The 23940-nt window shown below is 51.9% G+C and overlaps 1 protein-coding gene across 3 annotated transcripts; it reads left to right on the plus strand.

Moving 5' to 3' along the window:
• Positions 1-652: 652 nt before the first annotated feature.
• Positions 653-22220, plus strand: tmem19 (transmembrane protein 19). Of its 3 annotated transcripts, none has more exons than XM_080492144.1 (9): positions 653-710; positions 785-864; positions 5199-5346; positions 5453-5566; positions 6157-6294; positions 20565-20641; positions 21271-21448; positions 21578-21787; positions 21869-22220. In XM_080492144.1, the coding sequence occupies exons 3-9, from the start codon at positions 5217-5219 to the stop codon at positions 22027-22029; spliced, it is 1008 nt and encodes a 335-aa protein (XP_080348270.1). In that variant the 5' UTR covers positions 653-710; positions 785-864; positions 5199-5216; the 3' UTR covers positions 22030-22220. The 3 variants fall into 3 exon arrangements, with proteins under 3 accessions (XP_080348270.1, XP_080348271.1, XP_080348269.1); XM_080492143.1 differs by lacking the exons at positions 653-710; positions 785-864 and adding exons at positions 2517-2828; positions 3248-3675; XM_080492145.1 differs by lacking the exon at positions 785-864 and having other exon boundaries at positions 653-780.
• Positions 22221-23940: the final 1720 nt, after the last annotated feature.

Here is a 23940-nt window from a genome sequence, read left to right on the forward strand (position 1 = left end):
GCAGGATGAGTTCCTGAGTTCAATCCTGACATTCTTAATGTGACCTAATGCTGAAGATGGTTCTGACGTTCCTCATGTTCCTGGAACTTCTTTTTGGCTCCAATGAATCTTCAGGAAGATCCAGAACCACCTGTCCTGGTGAAGTTAGTAACGGAGGATTAGTGGATTAGTAGTGATGTGTGTTGATGTGTTCTACAGCCTGACCTCCTCTCTGATCAGCTCCATGGAGCTTCTCTGAATGCTGAGCGCTCTGGAGTGTGTCCACTGTTCAGTAGCTGCTGGGAGAAGAACTGGGGGGGGGGGGTCCTGGGCGAACACCCGCCTCCACCAGACGCACCTGAGACGGTGATTCTCAGTTCAGTATGTTTGATCAGTAGAGGGCAGCACTGAGCTTCACAACCTGTTATTTCACTGTCAAACTCCAGGATGTTAAAGACTTTCATTGAATCATCACCAGAAAACCTCTGAGGTGGAGCAGTGGTGAGAACTGTGGCCTCACGGGGAGGGGTCGTGGTTCATTCACTCTCTCTCCCTCTCTCTCTCTCTCTCTCTCTCTCTCTCTCTCTCTCTCTCTCTCTCTCTCTCTCTCTCTCTCTCTCTCTCTCTCTCCCTCAGGGGCGGGTTTTAAAGTTCCTGGTAAAAAGTGATGGTTGCACTCAAATGAAGCACAGACCATCTTCTTCCTGATTCTCATCCTCTCATCCTGCTGGGTAGGCGTCACCATCCATTCATCCTCTCATCCTCTCATCCATTCATCCTCTCATCCTCTCATCCTGCTGGGTAGGCATCACCATCCATCCATCCTCTCATCCTCTCATCCATTCATCCTCATCCTCTCATCCTCTCATCCTCTCATCCTGCTGGGTAGGTGTCACCATCCTGTCATTTCTTTCATTCACACGTTTCTTCATCTCAGTCAGATTATTCCAGGATAGAAATAGTAGAAATGGTTCAATTCCCACTGTGAAGAAAAGCTGAATCAATCCTGTTTGGACTGGATGTCAATTCTAGGAATAGCAGAACCAAGTGATTTGTGTGTGTGTGTGTGTGTGTGTGTGTGTGTGTGTGTGTGTGTGTGTGTGTGTGTGTGTGTGTGTGTGTGTGTGTGTGTGTATGTGTGTGTGTGTGTGTGTGTGTGTGTGTGTGTGTGTGTGTGTGTGTGTGTGTGTGTGTGTGTGTGTGTGTGTGTGTGTGTGTGTGTGTGGTTTCATGCTGGTTTCCTTGGTTAGACACCCTGCTGGTTCTCTTGGTGAGCGGCTGCTGTTAACCCTTTCACCAGGACTGAAACCAGCCACAAGCCCAGAACCTGCTTCAGAGTGACAGGAACTAGTTACTGAAGTTACTGAAGTTACTGAGTAACTCCCTCACCTTCAACACCAGGCACCTGGGTTCCAATCCTGGACCAGCTGCAGAAAGTTGGCCTGTAACAGGGGAGAGATTACAGTTACTATCCACCTCTGAGAAGTTGCAGTTTATTTGATAATTACTGCAAATAAAAAGTAACTAGTTACTTGGTAAAGTTCCAAGTAATATCCTGCCATAGCTGTGTTATCCTAGCATTAGATGAGCTGACAGTGCTGTATAATCTGATGATAGAGGAGGAAGATGCTCTATAACCTGGATGTTAGAGGAATATGCTCTATAATCTGGATGTCAGAGGAGGAAGATGCTCTATATTCTGATGTTAGAGGACATCAATGCTCTATAATCTGTATGTTAGAGGAGGAAGACGCTCTATAATCTGATGTTAGAGGGGGAAGGTGCTCTATAATCTATATGTTTTTGAGGAGGTTGCTCCATAATCTGATGTTAGAGGACAAAGCTGCTCTATAATCTGGATGTTAGTAGGTGGAAAATGCTCTATAATCTGGTTGTTAGAGGCCAAAGATGCCCTATAATTTGGATGTTAGAGAAGGAAGATGCTCTGTAATCTGATGTTAGAGGTGGACGATGCTCTATAATCCGGATGTCAGAGGAGGACGATGCTCTATAATCTGATGTTAGAAGAGGAATGTGCTCTTTAATCTGGATGTTAGATGAGGAAGATGCTCTATAATCTGATGTTAGAGGAAGAATATGCTCTATAATCTGAATGTTAGAGGAGGAAGACGCTCTATAATCTGGATTTTAGAGGAGGTAGATGCTCTGTAATCTGTATATTTTGAGGAAGTTGCTCCATAATCTGATGTTAGAGGACAAAGCTGCTCTATAATCTGGATGTTAGAGGTGGAAGATGCCCTATAATGTGGTTGTTAGAGGAGGAAGATGCCCTATAATTTGGATGTTAGAGAAGGAAGATGCTCTATTATCTGATGTTAGAGGTGGAAGATACTTTATAATCTGGATGTTAGAGGAGGAATATGCTCTATAATCTGATGTTAGAGGAAGATGCTCTATAATCTGATGTTAGAGGGAAAATGCTCTGTAACCTGGATGTTAGAGGAGGAAGATGCTCTATAATCTGGATGTCAGAGGAGGAAGATGGTCTATAATCAATACACTTCAGCTGGACTGACAGAAGAAGCGACTTTCTGTTCATGTGTGATCGCAGCAGATTGGAGGACAGAGCAGCGATTGTGCTGCGTCACTGCAACTCTTCCATGTGACTGCGGCTGCCAGCGTTGACTTCATAATCAGCATGAGGAGGATGGGAACCGAGCAGAAGGAATACTCAAACACCTCTCCTCCATTTCAACACGCTTTTTCTTCACTAAAGTGCTTGTCTGAATCCAATCTGCGTGGCGCGTTCACTGTCTCTTTAAGAGCAGTTTGGTCCGTGGTGCGTTCACAGTCTCTTTAAGAGCAGTTTGGTCCGTGGTGCGTTCACAGTCTCTTTAAGGGCAGTTTGGTCTGTGGTGCGTTCACAGTCTCTTTAAGGGCAGTTTGGTCCGTGGTGCGTTCACAGTCTCTTTAAGGGCAGTTTGGTCTGTGGTGCGTTCACAGTCTCTTTAAGAGCAGTTTGGTCCGTGGTGCGTTCACAGTCTCTTTAAGGGCAGTTTGGTCCGTGGTGCGTTCACAGTCTCTTTAAGGGCAGTTTGGTCTGTGGTGCGTTCACAGTCTCTTTAAGGGCAGTTTGGTCCGTGGTGCGTTCACAGTCTCTTTAAGGGCAGTTTGGTCCGTGGTGCGTCCACAGTCTCTTTAAGGGCAGTTTGGTCCGTGGTGCGTCCACAGTCTCTTTAAGGGCAGTTTGGTCCGTGGTGCGTTCACAGTCTCTTTAAGGACAGTTTGGTCCGTGGTGCGTCCACAGTCTCTTTAAGGGCAGTTTGGTCCGTGGTGCGTTCACAGTCTCTTTAAGAGCAGTTTGGTCCGTGGTGCGTTCACAGTCTCTTTAAGAGCAGTTTGGTCCGTGGTGCGTTCACTGTCTCTTTAAGAGCAGTTTGGTCCGTGGTGCGTTCACAGTCTCTTTAAGAGCAGTTTGGTCCGTGGTGCGTTCACTGTCTCTTTAAGAGCGCGTCGGAAACTGGTCCGGTGGTGAAAGTCCGCCGTCCTCCGTCAGGCTGCAGCGTTTCGTCAGTTCTTCACGTTGAGCTGTTTTTGTGGGAGCTGATCGCAGTTCGGATCCTCTGGAGCTGTTCTCACTGCTCGGCCCGTCAGATTGAAGAGCTGATCACAGATTAAAGGGTTAAATGAGAGAAGCTTTCGGGGCTGAACTCGTGATGTCTGCAGAGAAAATGGGTGAGTTCAACGATAAAAATGCCTCAAATATTCACATTTATCTCTTCAAAACCTCCGAATGGCGCCTTTGTTTTGATCATTGTGTATCATAAACTCTGTTATTTAATCCCTCACGGCTCAGAAATTTATTAAATAAATCACAGTAACTATTATTTTACTTGTAATTAAACGTATTTAGGAAAAAGATATCTGTGTAAAAATCAACTCTGAATTATTTTTACTTGTCTCATTTGTGTTTAATGAAAATATACAGTAAATATTGATATATTTAGTTTAATTTGATAACTGAGAGAAGGAAAGAGAAATAAATGACAGTTTAACTAAGGAGATATTAATGTTTTTGCTCCTTCTCTCTCTCTCACACACACACACACACACACACACACACACACACACACACACACACACACACACGCAGTCCCGCCTCCTCTAGAATGAGGATTGGCCTATTTCTGAAGTGGGCGTGGCTTGCACAGAAATCGATTTTAGGCAATTAGCATGAATTCCATAGGCCAATAATTGTAACGTCTTTATGGTAAATTCTTGTTTTATAAGAATTTCTTCCACAATATTGTCTTTAAATTCAAAAGAACATTAATTATGTGTCAGTTTACTCAATTTATCGTCTTAGCTTTGCTTCATTTTAAGATTAAAATATGTTTAGTTGCGTCGTTCGATTTGGAGGCTTTAAAGAGACAGTACTTCCTGCAGTACCATGACTGTGCATTAGGGGGCATCAGAGAGCTGCTGCTGTGCTCGTTAGCTGCCACGGCTCGCAGCGCCCCATGTGGTACAACCAGGTATTGGCAGCTGGTTACTTTGTCAGCATAGAGTCTATGGAGATGTGGAAGTGAGGTCCTAGTTGATTAAGGTGATGTGCAGTATTTTATAGCTGGGAACATGAGATATTGTGTTTTCATAAAAATAAACTTTAAATGCTCACATTTCCTGCTCAGTTCAACGGGAATAGAACTGACGGAATTCCGTTGGTACTACCAAGTACCGATTCACGTAAACTCAAATGGTCTGTGAGCCTGAGCTCAGGGCAACAAAACCCAGGCTTTACTCCTTCCAATCCTGTCCTCTGACTCTGTGTCGTCCTGCAACTCTGTCTCTGTGCCGTCATGTATTGAGACTCTGTGCCGTCATGTATTGAGACTCTGTGTCGTCATGTATTGAGACTCTGTGCCGTCATGTATTGAGACTCTGTGTCGTCATGTATTGAGACTCTGTGTCGTCATGTATTGAGACTCTGTGCCGTCATGTATTGAGACTCTGTGTCGTCATGTATTGAGACTCTGTGCCGTCCTGCAGCTCTGACTCTGTGTCGTCATGTATTGAGACTCTGTGCCGTCATGTATTGAGACTCTGTGCCGTCATGTATTGAGACTCTGTGCCGTCCTGCAGCTCTGACTCTGTGTCGTCATGTATTGAGACTCTGTGTCGTCATGTATTGAGACTCTGTGCCGTCATGTATTGAGACTCTGTGTCGTCATGTATTGAGACTCTGTGTCGTCCTGCAGCTCTGTCTCTGTGCCGTCATGGACTCTGACTACGAGGTGTTGACGAAGGAGTTTGTGAAGATGATGACGGACATGATCGTCCTCTGCGCCACGTTGGCTCTCTCTCTCTTCTTCTGGGTCGTTTCCCTCGTCTTGAGCAGCTTCTCTGGTGAGTCCTCTTCATCTTCATCTTCCTCCTGCTCCTCTCCATGAAGGGAACACGTGATATTTTCTGGTATTGAAGCTCCAATAAGACGTTGACGATGTGTTTGCAGGCTCACTGCAGCCGGTGTCGCCATGGCGATGGCTGTTCTCCATCCTGGTCCCGCTGGTGCTCACCGTCCGAGCGCTGAAGAGACGCAGTCTGGACCGTTCGGGGGCGCTAGGGGGTGAGAACCATTAGCTTTAGCATTAGCATTAGCTACTGTGACAATTAGCATTAACGACTGTCGACTTTGACCTTTAGCTTTAGCATTAGCTACTGTCTGCTGTGAGCTTTAGCATTAGCTTCTGGGCGGTGAGTTTTAGGTTTAGCATTAGCTACTGTCTTCTGGGAGCTTTAGCATTAGCTTCTGGGCGGTGACTTTTAGGTTTAGCATTAGCTACTGTCTTCTGGGAGCTTTAGCATTAGCAGAACCATTGTGTCACTGAGCATGCCGATAGCTTTAGCATTAGCAGCTGACAGCTTTAGTGTTACGATGCTGATAGCTTGAGCATTAGCATGCTCAGTGAGCATGCTGATAGCTTTAGCAGCTGATAGCTTTATTGTTAGCGGCTGATAGCGTTAGCGGAGGACAGAAGCTTTTTGTGGATCTGGAGCGTTAAAGTGACGGAGGTTTGTCTCCGAGTCACAAGACGCGATTAAAGTGCTGAAGGTCGGCGTAGCGCTGCGATGACGGAACACTAGAAAGAGCAGAAGCAGATTACTCCGCCGCTGAAAGTAGGTCCGTCAGGTTGTTGACTGCTTGCTGTCTTTCAGCCCTGCTGGTGGGATTCGTGCTGACAATGGCGAACTACAGCTTCTTCTCCGCCTTGCTGGCATTCTTCGTCACATCGTCCCGGCTGACGCGCTGGGGAGGAGAGAGCAAGAAGAAGATCGACGCCGAGTACAAAGAAGGTCAGTCTGCGTCTCCACAATCGCTGCTGAGGCTCAAATCTCCCCGCTCGTTTTCTGACCATCTCCTAGGAAGTCAGAACAAGTCTGCCTCACGTCATCAGACAGAACGAGTCAACCCAGACAGAACGAGTCCGCCTCACGTCATCAGACAGAACGAGTCCACCTCACGCCATCAGACAGAGCAAGAAAACCCAGACAGAACGAGTCCACCTCACACCATCAGACAGGACGAGTCCACCTCACGCCATCAGACAGAGCAAGAAAACCCAGACAGAACGAGTCCGCCTCACACCATCAGACAGAACGAGTCAACCCAGACAGGACGAGTCCGCCTCACGCCATCAGACAGAACGAGTCCGCCTCACGCCATCAGACAGAACGAGTCCGCCTCACGCCATCAGACAGAACGAATCCACCTCACGCAATCAGACAGGACGAGTCCGCCTCACGCCATCAGACAGAACGAGTCAACCCAGACAGAAAGAGTCCGCCTCAGGCCATCAGATGTAACAAGTCTGCCTCACGTCATCAGACAGAACGAGTCCGCCTCACGCCATCAGACAGAACGAGTCAACCCAGACAGAACGAGTCCGCCTCACGCCATCAGACAGAACGAGTCAACCCAGACAGAACGAGTCCGCCTCACGTCATCAGACAGAACTAGTCAACCCAGACAGAACAAGTCCGCCTCACGTCATCAGACAGAACGAGTCTACCCAGACAGGACGAGTCCGCCTCACGCCATCAGACAGAACAAGTCTGCCTCACGCCATCAGACAGAACGAGTCAACCCAGACAGAACGAGTCCGCCTCACGTCATCAGACAGAACGAGTCAACCCAGACAGAACGAGTCCGCCTCACGCCATCAGACAGAATGAGTCAACCCAGACAGAACGAGTCCGCCTCACGTCATCAGACAGAACGAGTCAACCCAGACAGAACGAGTCCGCCTCACGCCATCAGACAGAACGAGTCAACCCAGACAGAACGAGTCCGCCTCACGCCATCAGACAGAACGAGTCAACCCAGACAGAACGAGTCCGCCTCACGCCATCAGACAGAACTAGTCAACCCAGACAGAACAAGTCCGCCTCACGTCATCAGACAGAACGAGTCTACCCAGACAGGACGAGTCCGCCTCACGCCATCAGACAGAACAAGTCTGCCTCACGCCATCAGACAGAATGAGTCAACCCAGACAGAACGAGTCAACGCAGACAGAACGAGTCCGCCTCACACCATCAGACAGAACGAATCCGCCTCACGCCATCAGACAGAACGAGTCCACCTCACGCCATCAGACAGGACGAGTCCACCTCACGCCATCAGACAGAGCGAGACAACCCAGACAGAACGAGTCCGCCTCACGCCATCAGACAGAACTAGTCAACCCAGACAGAACGAGTCTGCCCCACACCATCAGACAGAACGAGTCCACCTCACGCCATCAGACAGGACGAGTCCACCTCACGCCATCAGACAGAGCAAGAAAACCCAGACAGAACGAGTCCGCCTCACACCATCAGACAGAACGAGTCAACCCAGACAGGACGAGTCCGCCTCACGCCATCAGACAGAACAAGTCTGCCTCACGCCATCAGACAGAACGAGTCAACCCAGACAGAATGAGTCCGCCTCACGTCATCAGACAGAACGAGTCAACCCAGACAGAACGAGTCCGCCTCACGCCATCAGACAGAACGAGTCAACCCAGACAGAACGAGTCCGCCTCACGTCATCAGACAGAACGAGTCAACCCAGACAGAACGAGTCCGCCTCACGCCATCAGACAGAACGAGTCAACCCAGACAGAACGAGTCCGCCTCACGCCATCAGACAGAACGAGTCAACCCAGACAGAACGAGTCCGCCTCACGCCATCAGACAGAACTAGTCAACCCAGACAGAACGAATCCACCTCACGCCATCAGACAAAATGAGTCCACCTCACGCCATCAGACAGAACGAGTCCGCCTCACGCCATCAGACAGAACGAGTCCGCCTCACGCCATCTGACAGAACGAGTCCGCCTCACGCCATCAGACAGAACGAGTCCACCTCACGCCATCAGACAGAACGAATCCACCTCACACCATCAGACAGAACGAGTCAACCCAGACAGGACGAGTCCGCCTCACGCCATCAGACAGAACGAGTCCGCCTCACGCCATCAGACAGAACGAATCCACCTCACGCCATCAGACAGAACTAGTCAACCCAGACAGAACAAGTCCGCCTCACGTCATCAGACAGAACGAGTCTACCCAGACAGGACGAGTCCGCCTCACGCCATCAGACAGAACAAGTCTGCCTCACGTCTTCAGACAGAATGAGTCAACCCAGACAGAACGAGTCAACGCAGACAGAACGAGTCCGCCTCACACCATCAGACAGAACGAATCCGCCTCACGCCATCAGACAGAACGAGTCCACCTCACGCCATCAGACAGGACGAGTCCACCTCACGCCATCAGACAGAGCGAGACAACCCAGACAGAACGAGTCCGCCTCACGCCATCAGACAGAACTAGTCTGCCTCACGCCATCAGACAGAACGAGTCAACCCAGACAGAATGAGTCCGCCTCACGTCATCAGACAGAACGAGTCAACCCAGACAGAACGAGTCCACCTCACGCCATCAGACAGAGCGAGAAAACCCAGACAGAACGAGTCCGCCTCACACCATCAGACAGAACGAGTCAACCCAGACAGGACGAGTCCGCCTCACGCCATCAGACAGAACGAGTCCGCCTCACGCCATCAGACAGAACGAATCCACCTCACGCCATCAGACAGAACTAGTCAACCCAGACAGAACAAGTCCGCCTCACGTCATCAGACAGAACGAGTCTACCCAGACAGGACGAGTCCGCCTCACGCCATCAGACAGAACAAGTCTGCCTCACGTCTTCAGACAGAATGAGTCAACCCAGACAGAACGAGTCAACGCAGACAGAACGAGTCCGCCTCACACCATCAGACAGAACGAATCCGCCTCACGCCATCAGACAGAACGAGTCCACCTCACGCCATCAGACAGGACGAGTCCACCTCACGCCATCAGACAGAGCGAGACAACCCAGACAGAACGAGTCCGCCTCACGCCATCAGACAGAACTAGTCTGCCTCACGCCATCAGACAGAACGAGTCAACCCAGACAGAATGAGTCCGCCTCACGTCATCAGACAGAACGAGTCAACCCAGACAGAACGAGTCCACCTCACGCCATCAGACAGAGCGAGAAAACCCAGACAGAACGAGTCCGCCTCACACCATCAGACAGAACGAGTCAACCCAGACAGGACGAGTCCGCCTCACGCCATCAGACAGAACGAGTCCGCCTCACGCCATCAGACAGAACGAATCCACCTCACGCCATCAGACAGAACTAGTCAACCCAGACAGAACAAGTCCGCCTCACGTCATCAGACAGAACGAGTCTACCCAGACAGGACGAGTCCGCCTCACGCCATCAGACAGAACAAGTCTGCCTCACGTCTTCAGACAGAACGAGTCAACGCAGACAGAACGAGTCCGCCTCACGCCATCAGACAGAATGAGTCAACCCAGACAGAATGAGTCAACGCAGACAGAACGAGTCCGCCTCACACCATCAGACAGAACAAGTCCGCCTCACGTCATCAGACAGAACGAGTCTACCCAGACAGGAAGAGTCCGCCTCACGCCATCAGACAGAACAAGTCTGCCTCACGCCATCAGACAGAACGAGACAACCCAGACAGAACGAGTCCACCTCACGCCATCAGACAGAGCAAGAAAACCCAGACAGAACGAGTCCGCCTCACACCATCAGACAGAACGAGTCAACCCAGACAGGACGAGTCCGCCTCACGCCATCAGACAGAACGAGTCCGCCTCACGCCATCAGACAGAATGAGTCCCCCTCACGCCATCAGACAGAACGAATCCACCTCACGCAATCAGACAGGACGAGTCCGCCTCACGCTATCAGACAGAACGAGTCCACCTCACGCCATCAGACAGAATGAGTCAACCCAGACAGAAAGAGTCCGCCTCAGGCCATCAGATGTAACAAGTCTGCCTCACGTCATCAGACAGAACGAGTCCGCCTCACACCATCAGACAGAACTAGTCAACCCAGACAGAACGAGTCTGCCCCACACCATCAAACAGAACGAATCCGCCTCACGCCATCAGACAGAGCGAGTCAACCCAGACAGAACGAGCCCGCCTCAAGTCATCAGACAGAACGAGTCCGCCTCACGCCATCAGACAGAACGAGTCCACCTCACACCATCAGACAGAACGAGTCCACCTCACGCCATCAGACAGAACGAATCCACCTCACGCCATCAGACAAAATGAGTCCACCTCACGCCATCAGACAGAACGAGTCCGCCTCACGCCATCAGACAGAACGAGTCCGCCTCACGCCATCTGACAGAACGAGTCCGCCTCACGCCATCAGACAGAACGAGTCCACCTCACGCCATCAGACAGAACGAATCCACCTCACACCATCAGACAGAACGAGTCAACCCAGACAGGACGAGTCCGCCTCACGCCATCAGACAGAACGAGTCCGCCTCACGCCATCAGACAGAACGAATCCACCTCACGCCATCAGACAGAACTAGTCAACCCAGACAGAACAAGTCCGCCTCACGTCATCAGACAGAACGAGTCTACCCAGACAGGACGAGTCCGCCTCACGCCATCAGACAGAACAAGTCTGCCTCACGTCTTCAGACAGAACGAGTCAACGCAGACAGAACGAGTCCGCCTCACGCCATCAGACAGAATGAGTCAACCCAGACAGAACGAGTCAACGCAGACAGAACGAGTCCGCCTCACACCATCAGACAGAACGAATCCGCCTCACGCCATCAGACAGAACGAGTCCACCTCACGCCATCAGACAGGACGAGTCCACCTCACGCCATCAGACAGAGTGAGACAACCCAGACAGAACGAGTCCGCCTCACGCCATCAGACAGAACAAGTCTGCCTCACGCCATCAGACAGAACGAGTCAACCCAGACAGAATGAGTCCGCCTCACGTCATCAGACAGAACGAGTCAACCCAGACAGAACGAGTCCACCTCACGCCATCAGACAGAGCGAGAAAACCCAGACAGAACGAGTCCGCCTCACACCATCAGACAGAACGAGTCAACCCAGACAGGACGAGTCCGCCTCACGCCATCAGACAGAACGAGTCCGCCTCACGCCATCAGACAGAACGAATCCACCTCACGCCATCAGACAGAACTAGTCAACCCAGACAGAACAAGTCCGCCTCACGTCATCAGACAGAACGAGTCTACCCAGACAGGACGAGTCCGCCTCACGCCATCAGACAGAACAAGTCTGCCTCACGTCTTCAGACAGAACGAGTCAACGCAGACAGAACGAGTCCGCCTCACGCCATCAGACAGAATGAGTCAACCCAGACAGAATGAGTCAACGCAGACAGAACGAGTCCGCCTCACACCATCAGACAGAACAAGTCCGCCTCACGTCATCAGACAGAACGAGTCTACCCAGACAGGACGAGTCCGCCTCACGCCATCAGACAGAACAAGTCTGCCTCACGCCATCAGACAGAACGAGTCAACCCAGACAGAATGAGTCCGCCTCACGTCATCAGACAGAACGAGTCAACCCAGACAGAACGAGTCCGCCTCACGCCATCAGACAGAACGAGTCAACCCAGACAGAACGAGTCCGCCTCACGTCATCAGACAGAACGAGTCAACCCAGACAGAACGAGTCCGCCTCACGCCATCAGACAGAACGAGTCAACCCAGACAGAACGAGTCCGCCTCACGTCATCAGACAGAACGAGTCAACCCAGACAGAACGAGTCCGCCTCACGCCATCAGACAGAACGAGTCAACCCAGACAGAACGAGTCCGCCTCACGCCATCAGACAGAACGAGTCAACCCAGACAGGACGAGTCCGCCTCACGCCATCAGACAGAACAAGTCTGCCTCACGCCATCAGACAGAATGAGTCAATCCCGACAGAACTAGTCAACCCAGACAGAACGAGTCTGCCCCACACCATCAGACAGAACGAGTCCACCTCACGCCATCAGACAGGACGAGTCCACCTCACGCCATCAGACAGAGCAAGAAAACCCAGACAGAACGAGTCCGCCTCACACCATCAGACAGAACGAGTCAACCCAGACAGGACGAGTCCGCCTCACGCCATCAGACAGAACGAGTCCGCCTCACGCCATCAGACAGAATGAGTCCCCCTCACGCCATCAGACAGAACGAATCCACCTCACGCAATCAGACAGGACGAGTCCGCCTCACGCTATCAGACAGAACGAGTCCACCTCACGCCATCAGACAGAATGAGTCAACCCAGACAGAAAGAGTCCGCCTCAGGCCATCAGATGTAACAAGTCTGCCTCACGTCATCAGACAGAACGAGTCCGCCTCACACCATCAGACAGAACTAGTCAACCCAGACAGAACGAGTCTGCCCCACACCATCAAACAGAACGAATCCGCCTCACGCCATCAGACAGAGCGAGTCAACCCAGACAGAACGAGCCCGCCTCAAGTCATCAGACAGAACGAGTCCGCCTCACGCCATCAGACAGAACGAGTCCACCTCACACCATCAGACAGAACGAGTCCACCTCACGCCATCAGACAGAACGAATCCACCTCACGCCATCAGACAAAATGAGTCCACCTCACGCCATCAGACAGAACGAGTCCGCCTCACGCCATCAGACAGAACGAGTCCGCCTCACGCCATCTGACAGAACGAGTCCGCCTCACGCCATCAGACAGAACGAGTCCACCTCACGCCATCAGACAGAACGAATCCACCTCACACCATCAGACAGAACGAGTCAACCCAGACAGGACGAGTCCGCCTCACGCCATCAGACAGAACGAGTCCGCCTCACGCCATCAGACAGAACGAATCCACCTCACGCCATCAGACAGAACTAGTCAACCCAGACAGAACAAGTCCGCCTCACGTCATCAGACAGAACGAGTCTACCCAGACAGGACGAGTCCGCCTCACGCCATCAGACAGAACAAGTCTGCCTCACGTCTTCAGACAGAACGAGTCAACGCAGACAGAACGAGTCCGCCTCACGCCATCAGACAGAATGAGTCAACCCAGACAGAACGAGTCAACGCAGACAGAACGAGTCCGCCTCACACCATCAGACAGAACGAATCCGCCTCACGCCATCAGACAGAACGAGTCCACCTCACGCCATCAGACAGGACGAGTCCACCTCACGCCATCAGACAGAGCGAGACAACCCAGACAGAACGAGTCCGCCTCACGCCATCAGACAGAACTAGTCAACCCAGACAGAACGAGTCTGCCCCACACCATCAGACAGAACGAGTCCGCCTCACGCCATCAGACAGGACGAGTCCACCTCACGCCATCAGACAGAGCGAGAAAACCCAGACAGAACGAGTCCGCCTCACACCATCAGACAGAACGAGTCAACCCAGACAGGACGAGTCCGCCTCACGCCATCAGACAGAACGAGTCCGCCTCACGCCATCAGACAGAACGAATCCACCTCACGCCATCAGACAGAACTAGTCAACCCAGACAGAACAAGTCCGCCTCACGTCATCAGACAGAACGAGTCTACCCAGACAGGACGAGTCCGCCTCACGCCATCAGACAGAACAAGTCTGCCTCACGTCTTCAGACAGAACGAGTCAACCCAGACAGAATGAGTCAACCCAGACAGAACGAGTCAACGCAGACAGAACGAGTCCGCCTCACACCATCAGACAGAACGAATCCGCCTCACGCCATCAGACAGAACGAGTCCACCTCACGCCATCAGACAGGACGAGTCCACCTCATGCCATCAGACAGGACGAGTCCACCTCATGCCATCAGACAGAGCGAGAAAACCCAGACAGAACGAGTCCGCCTCACACCATCAGACAGAACGAGTCCGCCTCACACCATCAGACAGAACGAGTCAACCCAGACAGGACGAGTCCGCCTCACGCCATCAGACAGAACGAGTCCGCCTCACGCCATCAGACAAAACGAGTCCACCTCACGCCATCAGACAGAACGAATCCACCTCACGCCATCAGACAGAACGAGTCCGCCTCACACCATCAGACAGAACGAGTCCACCTCACGCCATCAGACAGAACAAATCCACCTCACGCCATCAGACAGAACGAGTCCACCTCACGCCATCAGACAGAACGAGTCCGCCTCACACCATCAGACAGAACGAGTCCACCTCACGCCATCAGACAGAACGAATCCACCTCACGCCATCAGACAGAACGAGTCCACCTCACGCCATCAGACAGAACGAATCCACCTCACGCCATCAGACAGAACGAGTCCACCTCACGCCATCAGACAGAACGAGTCCACCTCTCGCCATCAGACAGAACGAATCCACCTCACGCCATCAGACAGAACGAGTCCACCTCACGCCATCAGACAGAACAAATCCACCTCACGCCATCAGACAGAACGAGTCCACCTCACGCCATCAGACAGAACAAATCCACCTCACACCATCAGACAGAACTAGTCAACCCAGACAGAAAGAGTCCGCTTCACGCCATCAGATGTAACAAGTCTGTCTCACGTCATCAGACAGAACGAGTCCGCCTCAAATCATCAGACAGAACGAGTCCGCCTCACACCATCAGACAGAACTAGTCAACCCAGACAGAACGAGTCTTCCCCACACAATCAGACAGAACGAGTCCGCCTCACACCATCAGACAGAACTAGTCAACCCAGACAGAACGAGTCCACCTCATGCCATCAGAAAGAACGAGTCCACCTCACGCCATCAGACAGAACGAGTCCACCTCACGCCATCAGACAGAACGAGTCCACCTCACGCCATCAGACAGAACGAGTCCACCTCATGCCATCAGAAAGAACGAGTCCACCTCACGCCATCAGACAGAACGAATCCACCTCACGCCATCAGACAAAATGAGTCCACCTCACGCCATCAGACAGAACGAGTCCACCTCACGCCATCAGACAGAACGAATCCACCTCACACCATCAGACAGAACTAGTCAACCCAGACAGAACAAGTCCGCCTCACGCCATCTGACAGAACGAGTCCGCCTCACGCCATCAGACAGAACGAGTCCACCTCACGCCATCAGACAGAACGAATCCACCTAACGCCATCAGACAGAACGAGTCTGCCTCACGCCATCAGACAGAATGAGTCAACCCAGACAGAACGAGTCCGCCTCACGCCATCAGACAGAACGAGTCCGCCTCTCACCATCAGACAGAACTAGTCAACCCAGACAGAACGAGTCTGCCCCACACCATCAGACGGAACGAATCCGCCTCAGGCCATCAGACAGAACAAATCCACCTCACGCCATCAGACAGAACGAGTCCAGCTCACGCCATCAGACAGAACGAATCCACCTCATGCCATCAGACAGAACGAGTCCACCTCACGCCATCAGACAGAACAAATCCACCTCACGCCATCAGACAGAACGAGTCCACCTCACGCCATCAGACAGAACTAGTCCACCTCACGCCATCAGACAGAACGAATCCACCTCTCACCATCAGACAGAACTAGTCAACCCAGAAAGAAAGAGTCCGCCTCAGGCCATCAGATGTAACAAGTCTGCCTCACGCCATCAGACAGAACGAGTCCTTCTCACGCCATCAGACAGAACGAGTCCGCCTCACACCATCAGACAGAACTAGTCAACCCAGACAGAACAGTCCGCCTCAAGTCATCAGACAGAACGAGTCCGCCTCACACCATCAGACAGAACTCGTCAACCCAGACAGAACGAGTCTGCCTCATGCCATCAGACAGAACGAGTCCGCCTCACACCATCAGACAGAACGAGTCAACCCAGACGGAACGAGTCCGCCTCATGCCATCAGACAGAATGAGTCAACCCAGACAGAACGAGTCCGCCTCAAGTCATCAGACAGAACGAGTCCGCCTCACACCATCAGACAGAACGAGTCTGCCTCACGCCATCAGACAGAACTAGTCAACCCAGACAGAACGAGTCTGCCTCACGTCACCAGACAGAACGAGTCAACCCAGACGGAACGCGTCTGCCTCATGCCATCAGACAGAACGAGTCACCCCAGACAGAACGAGTCCGCCTCAAGTCATCAGACAGAACGAGTCCGCCTCACACCATCAGACAGAACGAGTCCGCCTCACGCCATCAGACTGAACGAGTCCGCCTCACACCATCAGACAGAACTAGTCAACCCAGACAGGACGAGTCTGCCTCACGCCATCAGACAGAGCGAGTCAACCCAGACAGAACGAGTCCGCCTCACGCCATCTGACAGAACGAGTCCGCCTCACGCCATCAGACAGAGTGAGTCAACCCAGACAGAACGAGTCCACCTCAAGTCATCAGACAGAACGAGTCCGCCTCACACTATCAGACAGAACTAGTCAACCCAGACAGAACGAGTCTGCCTCACGCCATCAGACCGAACGAGTCAACCCAGACAGGACGAGTCTGCCTCACGGCACCAGACAGAACGAGTCAACCCAGACGGAACGAGTCCGCCTCATGCCATCAGACAGAATGAGTCACCCCAGACAGAACGAGTCCGCCTCACGCCATCAGACAGAACGAGTCCGCCTCACACCATCAGACAGAACGAGTCCGCCTCACATCATCAGACAGAACGAGTCCGCCTCACGTCATCAGACAGAACGAGTCCGCCTCACGCCATCAGACAGAACGAGTCCACCTCACGCCATGAGACAGAACGAATCCACCTCACGCCACAAACAGAATGAGTCAACCCAGACAGAACGAGTCCACCTCAAGTCATCAGACAGAACGAGTCCGCCTCACACCATCAGACAGAACTAGTCAACCCAGACAGAACGAGTCTGCCTCACGCCATCAGACAGAACTAGTCAACCCAGACAGAACGAGTCTGCCTCACGTCACCAGACAGAACGAGTCAACCCAGACGGAACGAGTCCGCCTCATGCCATCAGACAGAATGAGTCAACCCAGACAGAACGAGTCCGCCTCAAGTCATCAGACAGAACGAGTCCGCCTCACACCATCAGACAGAACGAGTCTGCCTCACGCCATCAGACAGAACTAGTCAACCCAGACAGAACGAGTCTGCCTCACGTCACCAGACAGAACGAGTCAACCCAGACGGAACGCGTCCGCCTCATGCCATCAGACAGAACGAGTCACCCCAGACAGAACGAGTCCGCCTCAAGTCATCAGACAGAACGAGTCCGCCTCACACCATCAGACAGAACGAGTCCGCCTCACGCCATCAGACTGAACGAGTCCGCCTCACACCATCAGACAGAACTAGTCAACCCAGACAGAACGAGTCTGCCTCATGCCACCAGACAGAACGAGTCTGCCTCACATCACCAGACAGAACGAGTCAACCCAGACATGACGAGTCCGCCTCACGCCATCAGATGTAACGAGTCTGCCTCAGGCCATCAGACAGAATGAGTCAACCCAGATGGAACGAGTCCGCCTCATGCCATCAGACAGAATGAGTCCGCCTCACACCATCAGACAGAACTAGTCAACCCAGACAGAACGAGTCTGCCTCACGCCATCAGATAGAATGAGTCTGCCTCACGCCATCACACCGAACGAGTCAACCCAGACAGGACGAGTCTGCCTCACGGCACCAGACAGAACGAGTCACCCCAGACGGAACGAGTCCGCCTCATGCCATCAGACAGAATGAGTCACCCCAGACAGAACGAGTCCGCCTCACACCATCAGACAGAACGAGTCCGCCTCACGCCATCAGACAGAACGAGTCCGCCTCACACCATCAGACAGAACTAGTCAACCCAGACAGAACGAGTCTGCCTCACATCACCAGACAGAACGAGTCAACCCAGACATGACGAGTCCGCCTCACGCCATCAGACAGAACGAGTCTGCCTCACGCCATCAGACAGAGCGAGTCAACCCAGACAGAACGAGTCTGCCTCACACCATCTGACAGAACGAGTCTGCCTCACGCCATCTGACAGAACGAGTCAACCCAGACAGGACGAGTCTGCCTCACGGCACCAGACAGAACGAGTCAACCCAGACGGAACGAGTCCGCCTCACGCCATCAGACAGAACGAGTCCGCCTCACGTCATCAGACAGAACGAGTCCACCTCACGCCATGAGACAGAACGAGTCCGCCTCACGTCATCAGACAGAACGAGTCCGCCTCACATCATCAGACAGAACGAGTCCGCCTCACGTCATCAGACAGAACGAGTCCGCCTCACGCCATCAGACAGAACGAGTCCGCCTCACGCCATCAGACAGAACGAGTCCACCTCACGCCATGAGACAGAACGAATCCACCTCACGCCACAAACAGAATGAGTCAACCCAGACAGAACGAGTCCACCTCAAGTCATCAGACAGAACGAGTCCGCCTCACACCATCAGACAGAACTAGTCAACCCAGACAGAACGAGTCTTCCTCACGCCATCAGATAGAACGAGTCTGCCTCACGCCATCAGACCGAACGAGTCAACCCAGACAGGACGAGTCTGCCTCACGCCATCAGACAGAACGAGTCTGCCTCACGCCATCAGACAGAACTAGTCAACCCAGACAGAACGAGTCTGCCTCACGTCACCAGACAGAACGAGTCAACCCAGACGGAACGAGTCCGCCTCATGCCATCAGACAGAATGAGTCAACCCAGACAGAACGAGTCCGCCTCACACCATCAGACAGAACGAGTCTGCCTCACGCCATCAGACAGAACTAGTCAACCCAGACAGAACAAGTCTGCCTCACGTCACCAGACAGAACGAGTCAACCCAGACGAAACTTGTCCGCCTCATGCCATCAGACAGAACGAGTCACCCCAGACAGAACGAATCCGCCTCAAGTCATCAGACAGAACGAGTCCGCCTCACACCATCAGACAGAACGAGTCCGCCTCACGCCATCAGACTGAACGAGTCCGCCTCACACCATCAGACAGAACTAGTCAACCCAGACAGAACGAGTCTGCCTCATGCCACCAGACAGAACGAGTCTGCCTCACATCACCAGACAGAACGAGTCAACCCAGACATGACGAGTCCGCCTCACGCCATCAGATGTAACGAGTCTGCCTCAGGCCATCAGACAGAACGAGTCAACCCAGACGGAACGAGTCCGCCTCATGCCATCAGACAGAATGAGTCAACCCAGACCGAACGAGTCCACCTCAAGTCATCAGACAGAACGAGTCCGCCTCACACCATCAGACAGAACTTGTCAACCCAGACAGAAAGACTCCATCTCACGCCATCAAATGTAACGAGTCCATCTCACTACATCAGACAGAACGAGTCCACCTCACACCATCAGACAGAATGATTCAACCCAGACAGAGTCCGCCTCACGACATCAGATGTAACAAGTGTGCCTCACGTCATCAGACAGAACGAGTCCGCCTCACGCCATCAGACAGAACTAGTCAACCCAGACAGAACGAGTCCGCCTCAAGTCATCAGACAGAACGAGTCCGCCTCACACCATCAGAGAGAACTAGTCAACCCAGACAGAACGAGTCTGCCTCATGCCATCAGACAGAACGAGTCCGCCTCACGCCATCAGACAGAGCGAGTCAACCCAGACAGAACAAGTCCGCCTCAAGTCATCAGACAGAACGAGTCCGCCTCACACCATCAGACAGAACTAGTCAACCCAGACAGAACGAGTCTGCCTCATGCCATCAGACAGAACGAGTCAACCCAGACAGAACGAGTCCGTCTCACGCATCAGACAGAACGAGTCTGCCTCACGCCATCAGACAGAACGAGTCAACCCAGACAGAACGAGTCCGTCTCACGCCATCAGACAGAACGAGTCCGCCTCACATCATCAGACAGAACAAGTTCATCTCACGCCAGACTTTTCTTTTCTGGCTACAAAAAGAAACACATTTCACTTCATATCATAACAGTTTGGACCAGACAAATCCCGTTGCCATAGCGACACTGTCAGAATATCAGACTTCTTCCTCACAAACTGAAACGTTTCAGCTGCATTTGCTTTGGTTATATTTTTCATGACTTAGAAGTTAAAGAATAGAATATAGAAAATACAAAATCTCAAAATATTTCAGAAGAGAAGATTCACTTTTTTTTTTTCAAGTTTTCTTTGATTTTTTTTTGCTATAAAAACAAAAGAAATTTACGTTTTTACACTTTAAACATTAATGTGTGTGTGTGTGTGTGTGTGTGTGTGTGTGTGTGTGTGTGTGTAGGCGGTCAGAGGAACTGGATCCAGGTTCTGTGTAACGGCGGCGTTCCCACCGAGCTGGCGCTGCTCTACATGATCGAAGTGAGTGTTTGTTTGACAGGTTCAAGTGGAGAACGAGGTCGTCAGAAATGCTACGTCGGTCAGAAACGTTACGTCGTTCGGAAACATTACGTCTGTCAGAAACATTACGATGGCCGGAAACGTTACGATGGTCGGAAACGTTACGACGATTGGAAACGTTCCGTTGGTCGGAAACGTTCCGTCGGTCGGAAACGTTCGGTAGGTCAGAGACGTTACGACGATCCGAAACCTTATGTCGGTTGGAAACGTTCCGATGATCGGAAACGTTCCGACGATCGGAAACGTTCCGTTGGTCGGCAACGTTCCGTCTGTCGGAAACGTTATGACGGTTAGAAACGTTACAACGGTTGGAAACGTTACAACGACAATCGGAAACGTTACGACGATCTGAAATGTTCCATCGGTTAGAAACGTTACGTCGGTTGGAAACGTTCCGATGTCGGTTGGAAACGTTACGCAGGTCAGAAACGTTACGACGATTGGAAACTTTCCATAGGTAACAATTGGAAATGCTAAATTGACGATCTTCTGATCAGAAATTATGTTGTGATGTCACCATGGCGTTGATGAGGTGGTGATGTCACCGTGGCGTTGACGAGGTGGTGATGTCCCCGTGGTGTTCTTGGTAGGCGGGGCCAGGCGAGATCCCGGTGGACTTCAGCAGACAGTACTCGGCTTCCTGGATGTGCCTGTCTCTGCTGGGTGCGCTGGCCTGCAGCGCCGGAGACACCTGGGCCTCCGAGGTGGGGCCCGTCCTCAGCCAAACACGGCCCAGACTGATCACCACCTGGGAGGAAGTTCCTGCAGGTGAGAGGAAGCCAACTTCCTGCACAGACGCATTCACTCACTTCTCAGCCTCCTGCGTTGATGAAGTCAAACATCCAAGCAGGTTTCTGTCTCACCCCCCCCCCCCCCCCCCCCCCATCTCACCTGCAGGCACTAATGGGGGAGTCACGCCCATCGGGCTGCTCGCCAGCTTCCTTGGGGGCGCGGCAGTGGGCGCTGCTTACTTCATCACGCAGCTGCTGACGGTGGGTGAGCTGCAGGCGGCCGGCCCACAGTGGCCCCTGGTGGTGTATGGGGGCGCCGCCGGGCTGCTGGGGTCCATGCTGGACTCTTTCCTGGGGGCTCACATGCAGTATTCAGGTAGCAGCCAATCCAACACACCAACAGAAGCCTGCTGGTTTTGCCCTCAGTTTGCACTCACAGGCTTACTTCCTCCTGCAGGCTTCGACTCCAGCGTGGGGAAGGTGGTGAGCTACGAGTCGGCCACCACTCGGCGAATCTGCGGGAAACCCATCCTGGACAACAACGCCGTCAACCTCTTCTCCTCTGTGCTGGTGGCGCTCGTCCTGCCTGGGCTGGCGTGGGGAGCGTGGCCTCGATAGACGCTGGTGCGGCGTGGGGGGCGTGGCCTCGATAGACACTGGTCCTGTGTGGGGGGCATGGCCTAGATAGACGCTGGTCCGACATGGGGGGCATGGCCTCGATAGACACTGGTCCGCCGTGAGGAGCGTGGCCTCGATAGACTGTTCTGCTGCCTTACTCATCACACAATAAATCCTGACTGATCACAGCAGCCTGCAGTGTTTGTTCCATAACAACAACATGAAACAAGTACAAATAATCACCAAATGACACGAGGACTAAACATGAACCATTAAAATATTTTAAAGACAAACGTTAGGAATGAACCAACAGACTTTCAAAAGAAACAGAATGCAAAAACTAAGAAGACAGGAAAGAGTCAAAAAGAAAATCCATTAAACACTGACAACAGCATGACTGCAACAAATCAAAGATGGCCGACAACCATGAAACAAATAACCTCAGATTAATGCGCTGACATGAACAAATATAAAGAAAACCTGCAAATTCTCCCAAAACTACAAGCTATGCATGAAAAATTATTAATTGAATACATTTGTTATTTATGTATTAATAATAAATTGGGGCACCACCAGATAAACTGGAAATAGCTAATACCAAAATATCAGTCTCGTTCGTAAAAGGTTTATTTAAGTTCGTTACTATTTCTGTGTAAAATATAACAATCTTAAATAAAAGGGAAGGTGTGAGATCTGAGCACAGACTGTTACAAACCAGTGAATGTCAACAATAAATACACAATAATCACTAAGAATCATTCAATTCAGCTAACAGGCGTTTATTAACAAAAATGTATTAATTCATAAATAATTCAGAAATCATCTCATAAATCATTCAATCGTCCAATCAAAGTGCACATTCAAGTAGCAAACGACATCAAACACAGAGATCTAATCTATTTAACAGCAACACTATGTACAAAGAGTGGATGTGTGTGTGTGTGTGTGTGTGTGTGTGTGTGTGTGTGTGTGTGTGTGTGTGTGTGTGTGTGTGTGTGTGTGTGTGTGTGTGTGTGTGTGTGTGTGTGTGTGTGTGGATGGTCTGGAGTGATGAGGGTGATGGGCGTGATGACCCCGAAAGTCCACCAGGTGGAGGCAGACGTCGGTGGGTCAGCATGATGACCGTGACGACCACTAGGGGCGTGCGGCGGCGCGCAAACGGAGAGCGCAATGAGTTGATGTGTCCACCAGGTGGACGTCAAGAGGGATTGCGATGACCCTCGCAACCACTAGAGGCGTTTGACTCGCTCTTTCTGGGGGACGCGGCGGTTGCTTAGCGACCAGATAAACAAGACGTCCGTAACGCACGCATGCACGAGGGCGGTCTCACCCACTCTCGTAACGAACCGGCGGTTTCATTGGCCCGGTTCTGAGCGCCGGAGCTCTAAGTGGATGTCAGGACATTCAGTTAGAACTCTGTGATCGATGCAGCACCAGATAGCAGTTGGTTGCTGGTTGCTGTTGGTTTAATTGGTTTTTGAAAGTGTTAAACCTGCGGGATTCCCTCACTGTAGTTGGTAAACTGTTCCACTGGAAGCTGGGGGATTCCCTCACTGTAGTTGGTAAACTGTTCCCCTGGAAGCTGGGGGATTCCCTCACTGTAGTTGGTAAACTGTTCCCCTGGAAGCTGGGGGATTCCCTCACTGTAGTTGGTAAACTGTTCCACTGGAAGCTGGGGGATTCCCTCACTGTAGTTGGTAAACTGTTCCCCTGGAAGCTGGGGGATTCCCTCACTGTAGTTGGTAAACTGTTCCACTGGAAGCTGCGGGATTCCCTCACTGTAGTTGGTAAACTGTTCCACTGGACACTGCCTTGGTAGGACAGGACATTTTGACCAAAGGTAGTTTTTCTGACAGGAACCTGACAGGCACCCCTGCTTATGGCCCTCACGGCAGTTGTTCTGTATTTAAT

The sequence above is a fragment of the Lipophrys pholis genome, assembly GCF_963383615.2.
Source record: "Lipophrys pholis genome assembly, chromosome: 22".
In the NCBI taxonomy this organism is placed as follows: Eukaryota; Metazoa; Chordata; class Actinopteri; order Blenniiformes; family Blenniidae; genus Lipophrys; species Lipophrys pholis.